Source organism: Lonchura striata, chromosome 10 (genome assembly GCF_046129695.1).
Source record: "Lonchura striata isolate bLonStr1 chromosome 10, bLonStr1.mat, whole genome shotgun sequence".
Taxonomy (NCBI): domain Eukaryota; kingdom Metazoa; phylum Chordata; class Aves; order Passeriformes; family Estrildidae; genus Lonchura; species Lonchura striata.
The window spans coordinates 26,628,778-26,643,501 of record NC_134612.1 but is presented as its reverse complement, the minus strand read 5'-3'; the positions used below and the strand labels follow the sequence as shown (position 1 = coordinate 26,643,501).

Genomic DNA, 14,724 nt, shown 5'->3' with positions numbered 1-14,724 from the left:
CTCAGGGCTGGTCTTGGACTGAGGAAAGCCAAGTGCTTGTCCTCACAAGAGTCCTGGTGTAATCGCTGAAGAGTTGATGCCTGTGCTATGGACCAAGCAGAAATCCTTTTGGAGGACTAGGGATGGGACATAAAGTTGGAGTCTGTGCTTTGGTTCTGCCGATGGCACTGCATGAGAAGTGATCTCCAGTGTGTCCTGGGAGCTCCTGCCCTCAGTTACACAGCTGAGGTAGTTTGTTACACCTAAAGCAGCACCATCATTCCAGGAGGTGTCCAGCTGATAGATCTGTACTCAGAAATGGGAAAGAGTCTGTGAGGACAGCCCTTCATAATGCAGACTGGGAAGGGGAAGGAATAGAGCTAATCAGTCCCTACCCAGAAATTTAAAGGATTTTATCCTAAACATCTTCGACAAGTATGTTCCCAGGAGATCAGTATAATGCCCTTTACTGTTGTGTCTTGACCTGGCATGCAACCAACACGTGTACTTTAAATGGCACAAAATTCCGTTTCTTGATCTAGTGCATTTTAAAAATTCAAAAATGAATTACAGCTACTGAAACGTATCAGTAAATGTTGCAAAGCTTGCTAGAGTCAATAGCAAGATGGGATGGGTAAGCTGCAGGTCAGATCCTTAGCCCACACATTAAAATTCATATAAAAATACATGTGCAGTCACAGACTCACGGAACCACTGAGTGGTTTGGGTTGGGAAGGACCTTAAAGACCACCTCATTGCAGACCCCCTGCCATGGGGGCACACCTTCCAATAGACCAGATTGCTCAGAGCCCCATCCAGATAGACTCAGAATCCTTCCCATGAATGTTAAACAATTCATACATCTCTCTTGGCGCAGCATCACCAGTGGAGTCCATAAACTGCAATTTTCCAGCTTCCATGAAAGCAGCAAGGGTCTGGATGGTTTCTGGAAATGCTGGAGCTGCCTTTGTACTTCCCCTTCAAACTCAGGAGCCGGGGTTGTGGTTTGTGTGTGCCAGACCCCATTTGCACCTCATCATAGACTGGGGTCTTTCATGTCAGTGACACACCTTGCCTCAGCTCTTCCTCCAGCAGATCCCCACTGAAGCCTCCAGGAGCTTGGCAGTGGTTCTTGAGGCTTCATTAGGCCTTTCCTGACCACTGAAGTTTAGTGTATGTTACACAAGAAAAGTGAGTTTTTAGCCTGAGCTGTTATAAATTCTCTCTTTATATTTTTCAGATAGCTGCAGTTTGAGCTTCCCAGTAGTCCAGTACTTTCCAAAAAGTTTGAAAAGTGTCTTGGGCACCTTGCCCTTTTTAGTTTTTCCCGCTCCAAAAGAAGCGGGATCAGTTCCTGTTTGGGCACAGTCACCTGGAAACAGAGTTTCTCCATCTGTCCCTGCGAAACCACGGAGAGCACAGAGCGTGGGTGCCCCCAGCTCCACGGCCACGGAGCAGGGCCAGGGCAGCTCAGTGGGATCTGAATTAAAGTGACACTTTTCAGGTTCAAACAGCCAAGGTGTAAGTGCTTGTTTGTGTTCCCAGTTGCTCCAGGCAGAGTGTGCAGGAGGGCTGCAGGGCAGGACACCTGCAGAGCCTCCACAGGGTGGGTGTGCCCAGGGTTGGTCCCCTGTGGGCGAGCTGGGCAGGACCCTCCCCTCTGCAGGGCACTTCACTCCTCATGTTCTCCCACTGATAACCCAGAAAGCCTCAGATACCTCTTATGAATTGTAAGGCATTGTCCTGGCTGGCTGTGCCAGGGATGTGAAGCACATCCAGGAAACATCCATGCCTGGGGGTGGACACTGCACTCCAGCACGCCCTAAGTGATTAAATGTTCTTCAGACATTCATATCAGCTCTCCCAGCTAAAGCTCCCTCTGCACAGCTCCCCTCCTCCTGAGGTGTCCCCAAACCGTGGCTGCTGGAAGCTGTCCCCAGGCTGAGAGGGGAGTTCAGGGGTGCTGCAGGAGAGAACCAGGACCGTTTGTGCTGGTGGGATGAGGGAGTTAGTCTGCCGAGGCAGGAGGCAGGCCTGCAAACCCTGCCATGCCTGGGTTTGCTCCCTGGGTCCCGGCTGCCAGCTGGGGCACCTCGGCAGACGTGGGTGACCCTCCTGCTGCCAATGTGCAGAGCTCCAGGTCCTCAGCCCTTCGCCTGCTCCATGTCCTGGCTGCAGTGCCCTGGGGGCAGCTGGTGACCTCCAGTGCCTCCAGTGCTCCCATCTCCTCAGGAGTGTGGGTGCAGCTGTTCTGCCCCAGGTGTGTCCCCAGGGGACCAGAGTGGCCAGAGAAGCGAGCTCCTCCAGAGGAAGGGCCAGGCTGGCAGGATGCTCCCAGGAGCTGGCACCTGCTGCAGTGCAAGGGGCAGGATTGCAGCTGGCAGCTGAGCCCCAGAGCCAGTGAGGAAAGGCTGCATCATGATAACCCCTTGTGTATTTGTTCAGTTACTCCAGCTTCAGCACCAGAGACTCCCTTGTTCCTGCCTGTGACTCAATGCACAGAGGCTTTACTAAAGCACTTTCCTCCCTGGGGCTGTGGGCCTATGCAAAACCACTGCTCTCCCCCAACACACTGGGGAGGGAAAGGTCACACACCACTGCTCACCTCCACAGGAGCGCCTGTGCTCTCTGGAGTGTTGTTTTTAATTAGGCTTTAGTAGGTTGGGCAGAAAAAATAGGCTGAGGGAAATAATACAGGAGAGAAAAAAGAATAAATAAATAAAACAACAGTAAACCTAGAATATTTATAGAAATAGTTTTATTGTGCTGCAAAAATAATCTGCTTATGAAGTTATGGTCAGTTAAGTCAGAATATCCTCAAATTAAAGTTCTGCCTTGTGCTGAACAGCCAAGGAACATTGAAAGTGCACATTCATTATTCATGTGTTCTCATCAGTCAGTCAAAGCTTCTGAAGTCAAGTGGAATATTAAGATCATATCAAAAATTATTTTTATTACTGGTAAGAGGGTCACAAAGCATAATATCTGTGTTTGGGCATTATGCCACCCCAGCAAGCGTTCTACTTTCTGCCTCACATTCATTTGCTTTAATTCCCTTTCAAAAACTGTGTGCACTGGTTGTAATGTTAATGGTGCTCATTGAGACTGAAGTGTGGAGCTTTGAACTGAAGAGCGTTGCAGGATGTTTCAGAGTGGCTGCAATGCCCAGCTGATGTAGCAGGTGCAGGGAGGGCACTGGTGCATGGAGGGAAGGAACCTTGCAGGGTGCACAGCGTGTGAGCAGGGCACTCCTGCAGAGCCACAGCTCAGCCACAGCTCAGCCACAGCTCAGCTCCTCTGGAGCCCCACTGAGCGCCCACGGGGGGGACCAGGAAAGCAGTTCTGCTTACTGGTTGTGCTTTTTACCCAAATTCTGCTCCATTTTTTATCTTGCAAGTGATCCCATTGGCTTCAGCCGTGATTTGTGCCAGGGGAGGTCAGGAGAGGCACCCTCCCTCTACCCTCTGCCAGTGTCCTCAGTCTCTTGCATGGCACAGAGGAGTACTTAGGAAGCATGATGATGCCCTTGCCCTTGTTGCTGTACAGATACAGCAGTGACAGAGGATAACCTTGGCCCCAGCAGTAATTAAACTGGCCAGCTTCTTCCCTGCATACTTAAATGCTCCTGGGGCTGAGCATCCCCTGCAGCGCTTGGCACGGCTGGAGCCATTCCCTGTCCCCACACAGCCACGGGATGTCACAGGCCAGCACTGCCTGGCTGCCTCTGGCAGCCTGCTAGAACACGTTTCCATTTCGACTGCAGTCTCATTCCCAGATTCCAGAGTTTATTTCCGTTTCTGCTCTCCCACTTATCATTAACAGTGTTAATAAATGTTACTTGTTAAATTAAAAAGTAAATAATTTATTAAAAATGGATATTCTGGAAGGTCAGTATACGTTTTTCATCTTGGAAGCAGAAATGGAAGATTGTGAGATTAGTCTGGTGGATGGCATTTTGCTGTGTAACATAAAGAGAATTGCCAACTTGGTGATACTTAAAAATGATGCCAGAATGATCCTAAAAAGACCTTCCTGCTCCTGGCTCTGGTTGCAGGGCAGAACTGCCCAGGTGTGTGTGTGCAGGGAGTTGGGGCTGTGAGCACCAGCAGCTTACAATACATCCTACAACGCAGAGCAAAAGGCCGAGCAGGGGCTGTGGGGTGTCACCAGGAGCTACACAGGCACTGTGACCATCCAGCCACTGCATGTGTGGGGCACAGGCTGGGGCACTGCCCCTTCTCTGGCAGCCCCAGGGCTCAGGGGCAGCCAAAGCCCTGCCTGCCCACTCACTGGACATTCCCAGACATTCCCTGGGCACTGGAGAGGAGAGGAGAGGAGAGGAGAGGAGAGGAGAGGAGAGGAGAGGAGAGGAGAGGAGAGGAGAGGAGAGGAGAGGAGAGGAGAGGAGAGGAGAGGAGAGGAGAGGTGTCACCTCCCACTGTCCATCTGCCTGGATGGCTCCAACAAGGACAGCAGGGCCTGGTCCCTGGTACCTCACTGAGGACCGCAGGCAGGGTGAGTTTGAAGCATCTCTTTTGATCTGAGAAGAGCAGGGCAAGGGCCATGACAAGGCTTGTGTCAAAAGGCAGAAAGGTTTCAGGAGCTGTGAGCTGGAGCTGAGGAAGGCCAGCAGGGTCCCAGCACAGCTCTGTGTGCTGCCCTGTCCCCGAGGCCTCGTTCTGACGGATCACTGTGCTATTGTATGGTTTGATTGTGCTGACAGTTACATGCCACTGTGCCCGTAATAACAATTTTTCTTCTTTGTTCAATGAAATTTCTAATTACACGTGTGATGGGTTGTTTTAATTCTTTTCCCTTTCCAAATCCACCTTCCTGTTGCAATGCATGATGAGCAGGCTCAATATTGTGCATGACACCCGCTACAAGTGTTGGTAGGTGCCAGCTTTGTTTCTTGATTATCTTAAACCTGTGGTGCAGCTCACAGACCCTCAAAATCCACTGCTAGATTTAATGTACAGCCCTTGTGCCAGTCCATCTCCCCGAGCCTCCTGCACTAACACCTGTCAATTAAATGTGATTGTTTTATTTAATTGACACGGAGACGTAGATGTTAATTTTGTACAGCAGTTTTTAATTGCACTTTGTTCCTTGGTGGATTTTGACTGGACTATGAGTTCCAGTGTTTAGAAACTATCTTGTGTTAACTAAAGACTGTATCTTACCATAGCCACATAGCTGTATTCTGTCCTTCTACAAGATTAATTTCTGCTAGCAGTAAATATTTGGGTTGAATTTTTAAAAGACAAAAATTTGTAAATATAAGGGCATTGAAAAAAACTCTCCTGTTGTTTTTCATATTGAAACGGTTAAGCTTGTTTGTGTCGATTTTCTTGATTTGATGGTAACAAGCGTTTTCCCCTTTTTTTTCTCTTTCACCTCCCTCCCCCTGTCCCGGAATGTTGTCCTGCTTTGCACTGTGGTTGCATGTCACGCGCTGGCCATGGTGTCTCGGGCTTCTCGCTGTGGTGAACCATGCTCAATGGCCCTGCCACGTGGCGCTCTGGTCCCATTCTGCTCCACTCTTCTGTACGTTTGCTTATTTGATTTTCCTTCCGAAAGTTCCCATGGTGCACGGTGCTACGCCAGCCACTGTGTCTGCAGCAACAACATCTGCCACAAGTGTTCCCTTCGCTGCAACAGCCACAGCCAACCAGGTTTGCTAATTTACAGCTTTGTTCCTTACAGACGACTCGAAATCGGTGCTTTAATGAGCATGGGGGTTTGGATCTGACCTCTTGTTGGCCTACACATTCTCTCAGAGAGCTGCAGCACGGCTTAATCAGCCCTTAGCTGTGCTCCAAAGGTGCTGCAGTTCCATTTCTGATGCTAAAAATAATTGACAATAGGGTTTCTGACTCAGTCTTGACATTTATGGGCCATGCTGCTTATTTCTGCTCTCAGGGATGCAAAGAGCAAGGGATAATACACAAACCCATGATTTATTTCCATTTCTGTGGAGCCAACAGCTCCTTTCAGCGCAGAACTCAGGGAAAGCCAGGGGAGTCTTTGTGCAGAGGGGTTGCAGGTTCTTCCAGTCTGAGTTTAGCAGTCCAGACATGTTCTGACTCTCCTCTTCCAAGCGTAAAACAAAACACTGTGAGCATGGGCCACACAGAAACTTCCTTGAAGCCTTTGTTGCAGCCTTGTGATTCTCCTTGGCGTGGCCCATTGCTTTGAACAGAGCTCAGATAAGAAAATGCCCATTAGAGTCTGGGTTTTTTTCTCAATAGCCACCCCAGTCATTGCCATGTTTGGATGTATTTCAGGAATATGAGAGTAATGCTTTGCCACGTAAGTGATTAGAAGTCCTCCCAGGAAAGCCAGAACCAATGCTGTAAAGATGAGTCCCTGGCCCAGAGGAGCGGCTGGAGCTGCACCTGAGCACAGGATGCTGTCAGAAAAGCAGATTTCTGTACAACGCCTGGCTGAAAGTGCAACAATAAAAACGTTTTAAAGAGTTTTCCTGTTCCTCTTCTAAAAGCTAATTATTTTTTGAGGTTTGCTGGGCAGTTAGTTGTCCATGCCATGAAGCTGTCAGTTCTGGTCTGATATGCAGGTCTTGCTTCCAGCTCAATGGGATCACATGTGTGCCCCTTAGAAAGGGAGCTCCAGCTTCTCCTCAGCGTTGTGCAGCTCTGCTCCTGTGCAGGTAAATGCCAGTGTTAAGGCAGGCTTACCTGACGCACTCGGCTCCTGCCTCAGGACAGGTGGCTCCTCAGGACACCAGAGCTGCAGAGTGAGCCCCAGGGCCTTTGGCTTCAACCTTTACCATTTTGTGCTGCCCCAGCTGTACATCCCTCGTTAACCTGTCTGCTTCCTCATCTCTCAAAAACACAATTCCCAAATGGCGTCATTGCAGTGACACCAGTGACACCTAGGCGTGCACATCCCGAGCTCCAAAGGAACCTGGATATTGTAGAATTCCAAAAGCAGCCCAGGTTAGTCTGCTCAGCAGCTAGCACTTTCTTCTCTTGAGAAATGTTTGCTGAACGAACAGCTCACTCAGGGCTTTAAACTTGCCTAAGAATTTGCGTTTTGAAAAGCTAGTTCACAAGTGGGGCTACCTCTGCATATGTGCCACCTCAGCAAACAACCTCCTGTATGCCCAAAGTCTCTTAATATTGTAGTTTATTGCACCAGACAGTTACTTCCAGTGTGTCTCTGTATCCTGTGCATGACCTGAGGGTTGTGAGAGCAAGACAAGCCACAGAAAAAGTCATTATTTTAAAATCCTCTCTCTGTTAGTAGCCATGCACTTCCCAGGGAGATCACAGGGAAAACCTCCTCCTGTAGAATCTGGTCATTTCATGCCTTTCCTCCCCAGAGCCTCATAACACACTTAGTGCAGTCTGCAGCCAAACCTCCATATATACATATATGCCCATATATGTATATGCCATGTGAGCAATGCTGAAGGTATTTAATGCCACCCAATGCCGTGTGCCTGCATGCCAAAGGCTAAAGATGTGGCCCTCCATCTTCCCGGGCTGGTGCGGAAGGTCCTTGGTCTGTTCGACAGCACTGCCCCTGATGCTGCTCCAGCCGGGTGCCGCAGCCTGTCCTGCAGCAGCAGGAAAACATGGTATGAGAAGCTTCATTCTGCTCCAAGCCCGTTTCTGTGGAGTTGGAATGCTGGGATGTGCGAGCTGCCAGGGGAGGAGAGGGCACGTGGGTGGAAAAGCAGCAGCAGGTCCTGCCAGGGAGTTAGTTGAGAAGAAGCCCCCATTGTCTTGCCTGGGCAGATTCACGGGCCATCCCTGGTGCCCGTCAGGAAAAAGGGTCTTTCCAAGTGCCACGGCCATTTGGGATTGTGCAAATCCGTGTTGTGTCCTGGCCCCAGCGTGGTTCCCTGCTCCCCTGGGCGCTGCGGGGCTGGGTGCCGCCGTGACCACAGCCAGGGCGCAGCGTCACCCGCCAGTGGCACTGCTGGCAGCTGGCCCCGGCGCAGCCTGCTCTGCTGGAGGGGCACCTGGAGCCGCGTGCCCGGTGCTGCTTGTGCAGCCGAGCACGCTGGGGGCCGGTCCCTGCTCGGGAGGCTTGGCGTGCCGGCGGCTCCGCGCGGTGCCGCAGCGCTGCGGGGAGGACGGGGCTCTTCTGAGCCACGCACTTCCACCAGCCATGGTAATCACGCCCAGGGATCGTAGGCTTGGCATTCAGAACCCAGGACAGTGACAGTGACAGCAGTGAGCACTTCACAAAATCACACTGGAGAGAGGCCACTGTAGAATTCACCGTCTGAGACACTGAAAGCACAGAATTTTGTGTAGGCCAACAAAAAGGGCTATTTTCAATTACTGCACTGCATGACTTGTAGATGTTAACTTCTCCTATTTCCTGAACAACCAGTAATACTTATTTGTATTTGTCCAGTAGTATTAACCCAGTGTTTTCCAGTTATAAGTTGCTATTGTAGCACTTCAGTTGACTTTAACTTATAGTTACAATATAAATGCACCAACTCACAGCTGATCCTCCCTTTCCCAAACTGATGTTCTGTAGCAAATGCTGTGCCTCTGGGTGGGCTCCTTGCACCTGTCACTCACTGTTTACATTTCTTACCTGTAGATACCCATAATATCTGCCGAACATCTGACTAGCCACAAGTATGTTACACAGATGTAGACATTTGGTCATCAAACAGTAAGTTCCCAATATGTTGTTGCTGTATTTTTTCTTACCCTTATGTGTGCAGGTTATTGCTGTAAGGGACAGAATGTTTTTGTCTTCTTTCTAAGAAAACCAGTAAGCTCTGGGGGCAGAGGCTCTGCCCCCTCTGAGGAGCCATTCCTCTCCAAGGGGAGATCCCACAGATACCAGTGGCCACATCATGTTAGTTTGTACAAGCCCACCCAGCAAAATCGGGGTTCACAAAGGTTTATGTTCGCTCTGTGGTGGCCTCAGCACTGACCTGAGCTGAGGGGTAGCCCTGGGGAGAAGGTGATTCCATCAGGTTCTCTTCAGAATTTTAAATCTCAACATTTGGAACCCCAGCATTCCCTGGGTTTGGAAACTCATAATTCTCCTGTTGTGAGATTCCCCTTGATGGCTCCTCGTTTGAGTTACCTTTCTCTCTCCTGTGCTCCATTTCTGCTGTGTTTTTATTGAATTCCTTGGCCATAATGGAATTATTTCTGAGGGTGAGGATTGACTCTCTGGCCACAGTGGGTTGGTTATCATGGCGGCTCTTTCAGCTGAGCATAACCATCGTTGAACGGCTGGAGTGATGCAGGGAGGGCGGATGGCAGGGGGTGGGGTGGGCTGGGATGGGCTGGGATGGGATGGGATGGGATGGGATGGGATGGGATGGGATGGGATGGGATGGGATGGGAGGGCTCTGCAGGGCCACAGCCTCGCGTGTGAAGCTGGGGCTGCTGTGTGTGACACCGTCCTGGCTGTGCCCAGAACACTCTGTGCTCTTCCCTTCCCAGATGGTATCCGCGGCGAAGAGGCCGATTTGGGTGGGAAGAGGCCGAGCTCATTAGCCATAACGTTTGTAAATACTGTCCAGCAGCACTGGGAACCCCTCAGCAGTGACATCACACATTGCATGTTAACGAGACGAAGCGAGGCCGTGGGACTCCACTGCACACTGTTGCCTATCTCCTTTGTACATTGAATTGATATTTGTGCTGAGGTGATCGTGCTGTCCGGGCCGCAGCACCGTCCGCCTTTCCCGCAGCCCCGCGCCCGCCCGAAAGGCCGACGATGCTGCGCCACAATCTATTATGTATTGGTACGTCTGTAGACCAAGATATAATTTTTTAAAGTAAGTTTATTTCTTTCAAGGTTTACAAATAACAAAGGTGCACCTTGTATTTAAAATTGCCATTATAGACGAGAGCGTGCATGCACAGTAATTTTTGTTTTAAGAGTAATATTTTTAATGTAATAGATTGTAAGAAATGAGAAGAGAGGAATCTGACAGAGATGAATGTGCCAAGCAAAACCACAACTGTGTATATTTTAAAGCACATCAATGGCTTTAAGTACCACGTTGTTAAGGATTCTCATGAAGTGCCATAGACTGTACATCCATCAGAGTATTATTTCTGCAGTGTTATTTTCAGAACCACGTTTTCACTGACTTGATGAGTACCGATCAGTCAAAGGGCACCGTTCTGTTTCAAACCAAAGCTGTCTCAGAAATGGCCAATTGCTCCTCACAGCCAGTGGGCAGCACCAGAGAGATGCTCCAGCTGTGCATAACCCTTATGGACAACATTATCTGTAAACTCTCCCAAGGCGTTGTATGCCCTATTTATGCATAGTTACTGTAAAAGGTGAGCTGCAAAGGGAAAAGCCATTTCTGAGACACAGTAACAAATGTTTGAGGAACTTCTTTTGCTCTATTTATAGCCTCTGTCAGGAGTCACAAGGACTATAAATGCTTTGCAGAGATGGGTTTCACTTTAATTCATCAAGTCCCGCGTCCGCGGCGACTCTAAACAAAGACGCAGAAGCACTGACAGCAGATGCATGACAAACCAAAATAGGACAAATGAGACGTTAGTGTAGAAATTGGGTGGGTTAATACTCGGGTGAGTTTTATATGTGATTTTTTTTTTGTTCAGATTAACTGCTTATAGCCTTAGAAAGCCTTTACAAAATAAAAACAAACAAATAGATGTGCATTCAAGTTCTAAGAATGGATTCATCCAAAGGAATTCCTTTTTGTGGTTTGGATGTTGCAGCCAGTAAAGGATATTTTTGCTCTGTTCAGCCAGGGGCTGCCTGGGGCCAGGCCCCAGGTGGGCAGGGAGGGAGAGGCGCGGGTTCAGTTGTAGAACTCGCCATACTCCGAGTTTACTGCGAGTTTTTATGCTTGAGAGAGATGCTTTATAGACAAGAATGATGTGTTGATTTTCCTGATTGTACTGTACATCTATTAAAGCCTTAGATTATTACATTACGGGTTAAAACCCATACCAATGTAATTTCAATCGTGTTAAGAAAGTATAGGTGACTTCACATGTTATTGTAGTGACTTACCATAGAGAATTTACTTATTTTTTTCTTGTTAAAAGTGTAGTTTTCTTACATTTATTAGCTCGTTTTCATTTTCTATTATCAGTTGATACCATTTCAGTTCATAGAATTTTGTTTTATTAGAGTTTACTGATGGCTTTTTCAAAATACAAAAAAAAAAAAAGTAGTTTTCTTCATAACATACTCAGTTTGGAATCTATATGTAGTGTCTTATGAGTATTCGTATTATTGTTAACTAAATGATTTCTATTTTACTGATCTAATACGACAATGTAAGAATGTCAGTCATTGTTAGTTCTTGTCTAGTTTTCATTCAAAGAACAAAGATCTTTTATATGGATATCTTATAATTATATAATCATTGCTAAGTAAGAAGTTAAGTTGTTGCTATGGCAACAATCCTGGCAGACAATTGAGTAATATTTTGATGATTTATTTTGTTTGTAATTAGTTATTATGAGAAAAAAAAAATCTAGTTCCTAGATATTAGAATAAAATTTATTTTCTACTGTATCCATTTCAAATGTTAAAATATTGTTTAAATATTTTTTGAAATCCCTGAATATCAGGCCTTGTTATAAATAAGCTGCATAATCAATAGATCAAGGGACTTTTTGTTGATAATCCAAATACTCAAAGTTTACGTAACAAGAATCCTAGTGTGTGTGTGCAAACTCTTGAGGGTTGATTATGCTGCAGTTGGGACGTCGAGAGCGAAGGTTGACTTTTTGCACTTCTGTATATAGTCAAAAAAGAGAGAAACCTGTATAATAGTAAGATCTTATTTTGAATAAAAATGTCTATAATTACAAGGAGTTTTGTTAAGGCTAAATAAAATGACAGGCTGAACAAAATTGCTTGCAAAAGTGGCACAGAGTTAGCACTCCATCCCCCTTCCAAAAAGTTGCTTTGCTTTATGTGGACAGCTTGTAGTTTGCCAGGATTTTTTCAGCTGGAAAGATCTGCCATCCTTCTGAGATCTCATGACTGACAGAAGCTCCACTGGGTCAAATCTGCCTGAAAATCATTAAGAAACAAAAAAAAGGAAAAAAAAAAAGAAAAAAAAAGAAAAAAAAAAGCAGGTACTTCAGCCCATCCAGGGAATCATGGCTCAGATATTCCGTACATTATTCAAATTCTACTGCATGTTTAAAGTATCAAAATATATTAAAGATATATGCTATTCAAACCAGTTTCTGACAATTTCAGTGGTTTCTTGTTCACAAAAAAGATTCTTCAAAACGAATACTGACATTCACGGAGTTCAACCACGGACAGGCAAACGGAACAGCACCCGTAGCTGTAGGTAGGGGATTCTTTTCTCGCTGTAGTGCTCCTGTTCTTTCAGCAGGTGAGAACAGCCCGGGAGATGTTCCCTGGCAGGAAGCGCTGCAGGAACCCGGCCACCCTGTGCGTGCCAAGGCTGGGAGCGGGCTGGGGCTGGGCTCGCAGCAATCGGTAATTAATTCATTAACGAGCCTCTCAGCCCCCGGGCCATCTGCTGGAAGGACGGGCGCTTGGGTTTGCTCTTACGTAACCACAGACTTACTTTGCTTGTAGTTGCTCCAGTTACGTACTCTGTCCTGGGCTGCAATTTGGGTTTATGCTTATTTTATTATTACTGCTATAGTTGACCTTGCTGTATGGAAAAAATAAAGTGAAATTGCCCTAATAAAAGTTCTCTTTCTTAATTATCCTTTACCAGGTTAAAAGTGGCTCCACTGCGTTATGCAGGCTTGGACATGTCCTGAGCACTTGTGGGACTGCCCACAGTTTTTTTGGTACTGGGGCTTTCTGCACCCCCACGTTCCATCCACAGGACAGGCAGTAAAATAGCACCTGTTGAGGATATTCTTGTTAAATCCTGGGGGTAAATACAAAGCCCCAGGATCCTGGATCAGCCCCCGCTGTCCTCACCCTCCTGTGGCAACACCTCTGAGGTTCAGGGACTCACTGGGACCCCTGGGCCCGCCCCGCAGGGAATGGGGAGCAGGGAGCTGGACCCACAGGGAATGGGGGCACAGGGAGCTGGGGGTGCAGGGAATGGGGAGCAGGGAGCTGGATCCACAGGGAATGGGGAGCAGGGAGCTGGGGGTGCAGGGAATGGGGAGCAGGGAGCTGGATCCACAGGGAATGGGGGCACAGGGAGCTGGGGGTGCAGGGAATGGGGAGCAGGGAGCTGGATCCACAGGGAATGGGGGCACAGGGAGCTGGATCCACAGGGAATGGGGAGCAGGGAGCTGGACCCACAGGGAATGGGGGCACAGGGAGCTGGGGGTGCAGGGAATGGGGAGCAGGGAGCTGGGGGTGCAGGGAATGGGGGCACAGGGAGCTGGATCCACAGGGAATGGGGGCACAGGGAGCTGGGGGTGCAGGGAATGGGGAGCAGGGAGCTGGGGGTGCAGGGAATTCAGAGTGGAGGGAGTGAGGGGAGCATGGAACTGGGGGGAAGGAATGGGGAGCAGAAACCTGGAGGTGCAGGGATGGGGGCCCAGGGATGGGGCCCAGGGAAGGAAGGAGCTGGGAAGGGCGGTGAGGGAGCGGGTGAGGCAGAGGCTGCTGACATTAGAGGGAGCTCTGCTGCCACGTGTTGCAGTTCCTCCGTCGGTTTCCCACAAATCACCGATAAGCAGAATTTTTGATCAGAATATCACAGCTTTAATTGATTACAGGAAACACCTCAGGGCAGTCGTTTTCCGGGGGGATTCCAGGTGTCTCCTGTGACCCCTAGCACGAACTGGCCTTTCCCATGCAGGTCCATTGGCACCGTTTCCCAGCCCAGCACACCTGGACACCCCATTCCTGCTGGCCGAGCACCCAGTCCCTGCACTCCCTGTGTCCCGTGCTCAGGATGACACCAGCGCATCATTTGTCCCCACACTGAGCTGCCAAGGCAAAAACAAAACAACGCGCCGAGCAGCGCCGGTTCAGAGCTGGCAAGAGGAGCCCAGCTGGATTTCCTCTGGAGCGGAGAGCGGCGGTGGGGTCGGTCCCGGGGCTCCCCCGTCCTGCGGGACCCCCGGGCCGGTCCGTGCTGCCCGGCTCGGGCTGGGGAGGGGATGCGGAGCAGCGGCTCTGCCGCGGGGCTGCGGCGAGGAGCCGGCTCGGATGCCGGGCTCGGATGCCGGGCTCGGATGCCGGGCTCGGATGCCGGCTCGGATGCCGGCTCGGATGCCGGCTCGGATGCCGGGCTCGGATGCCGGGCTCGGATGCCGGGCTCGGATGCCGGCTCGGATGCCGGCTCGGATGCCGGCTCGGATGCCGGCTCGGATGCCGGGCTCGGATGCCGGGCAGAGCCACGGGAGGAGCTGCTGCCAGGTGGAGCCGCGGCTCTGGCACCTCGCTGCCCCTGGCACCTCGCTGCCCCTGGTACCTCGCTGCCCCTGGCACCCCTCTGGGATGGGGCACCAGGGCCAGCACAGTGACAACCCCGCGAGCAGCAATGACGGCTGTATCAGCTGTGAAAAGCAAAGTAATAAAACTTTGTTCCAAGCATCTCCTGTGTCTGCAGCTGGGAGGCTTTTCTGAACTGGGGGAGGGTTCTGGGCCTTCAGGGAGGGAGGAACAGGAACCTGGGGAGGAGTTTGAGTCGCCTCTGCTCCCTGGGCAGGAAATGGTTGCAGGAAGGAGGAAACAGTATAATTCTGAGGGTGTTTTTGCAGCCAGATATTAGTTGTAATTTTTAAAAGAGCACATTTCCCCTCTCTGAGGTCTTGCCCCGGAGCCCCGTGGCTGTGG

The 14,724-nt window shown here is 49.5% G+C and overlaps 1 protein-coding gene across 10 annotated transcripts in view; it reads left to right on the top strand.

The window, feature by feature from the left end:
* The window catches only part of MBNL1 (muscleblind like splicing regulator 1), a 65,295-nt gene extending 53,117 nt beyond the window's left edge, over positions 1–12,178 (top strand). For 8 of the 10 annotated variants that reach the window (XM_077785769.1, XM_077785768.1, XM_077785767.1 and 5 more), the window contains 4 exons: positions 4,836–4,871; positions 5,560–5,654; positions 8,566–8,640; positions 9,429–12,178. In XM_077785769.1, coding sequence (XP_077641895.1) covers positions 4,836–4,871; positions 5,560–5,654; positions 8,566–8,622 — 188 coding nt within the window. In that variant the 3' untranslated portion in view covers positions 8,623–8,640; positions 9,429–12,178. The remainder of the gene's footprint in view (positions 1–4,835; positions 4,872–5,559; positions 5,655–8,565; positions 8,641–9,428) is intronic. The other 2 variants (XM_077785770.1, XM_077785772.1) reach the window with 1 other exon arrangement.
* Positions 12,179–14,724: the final 2,546 nt, after the last annotated feature.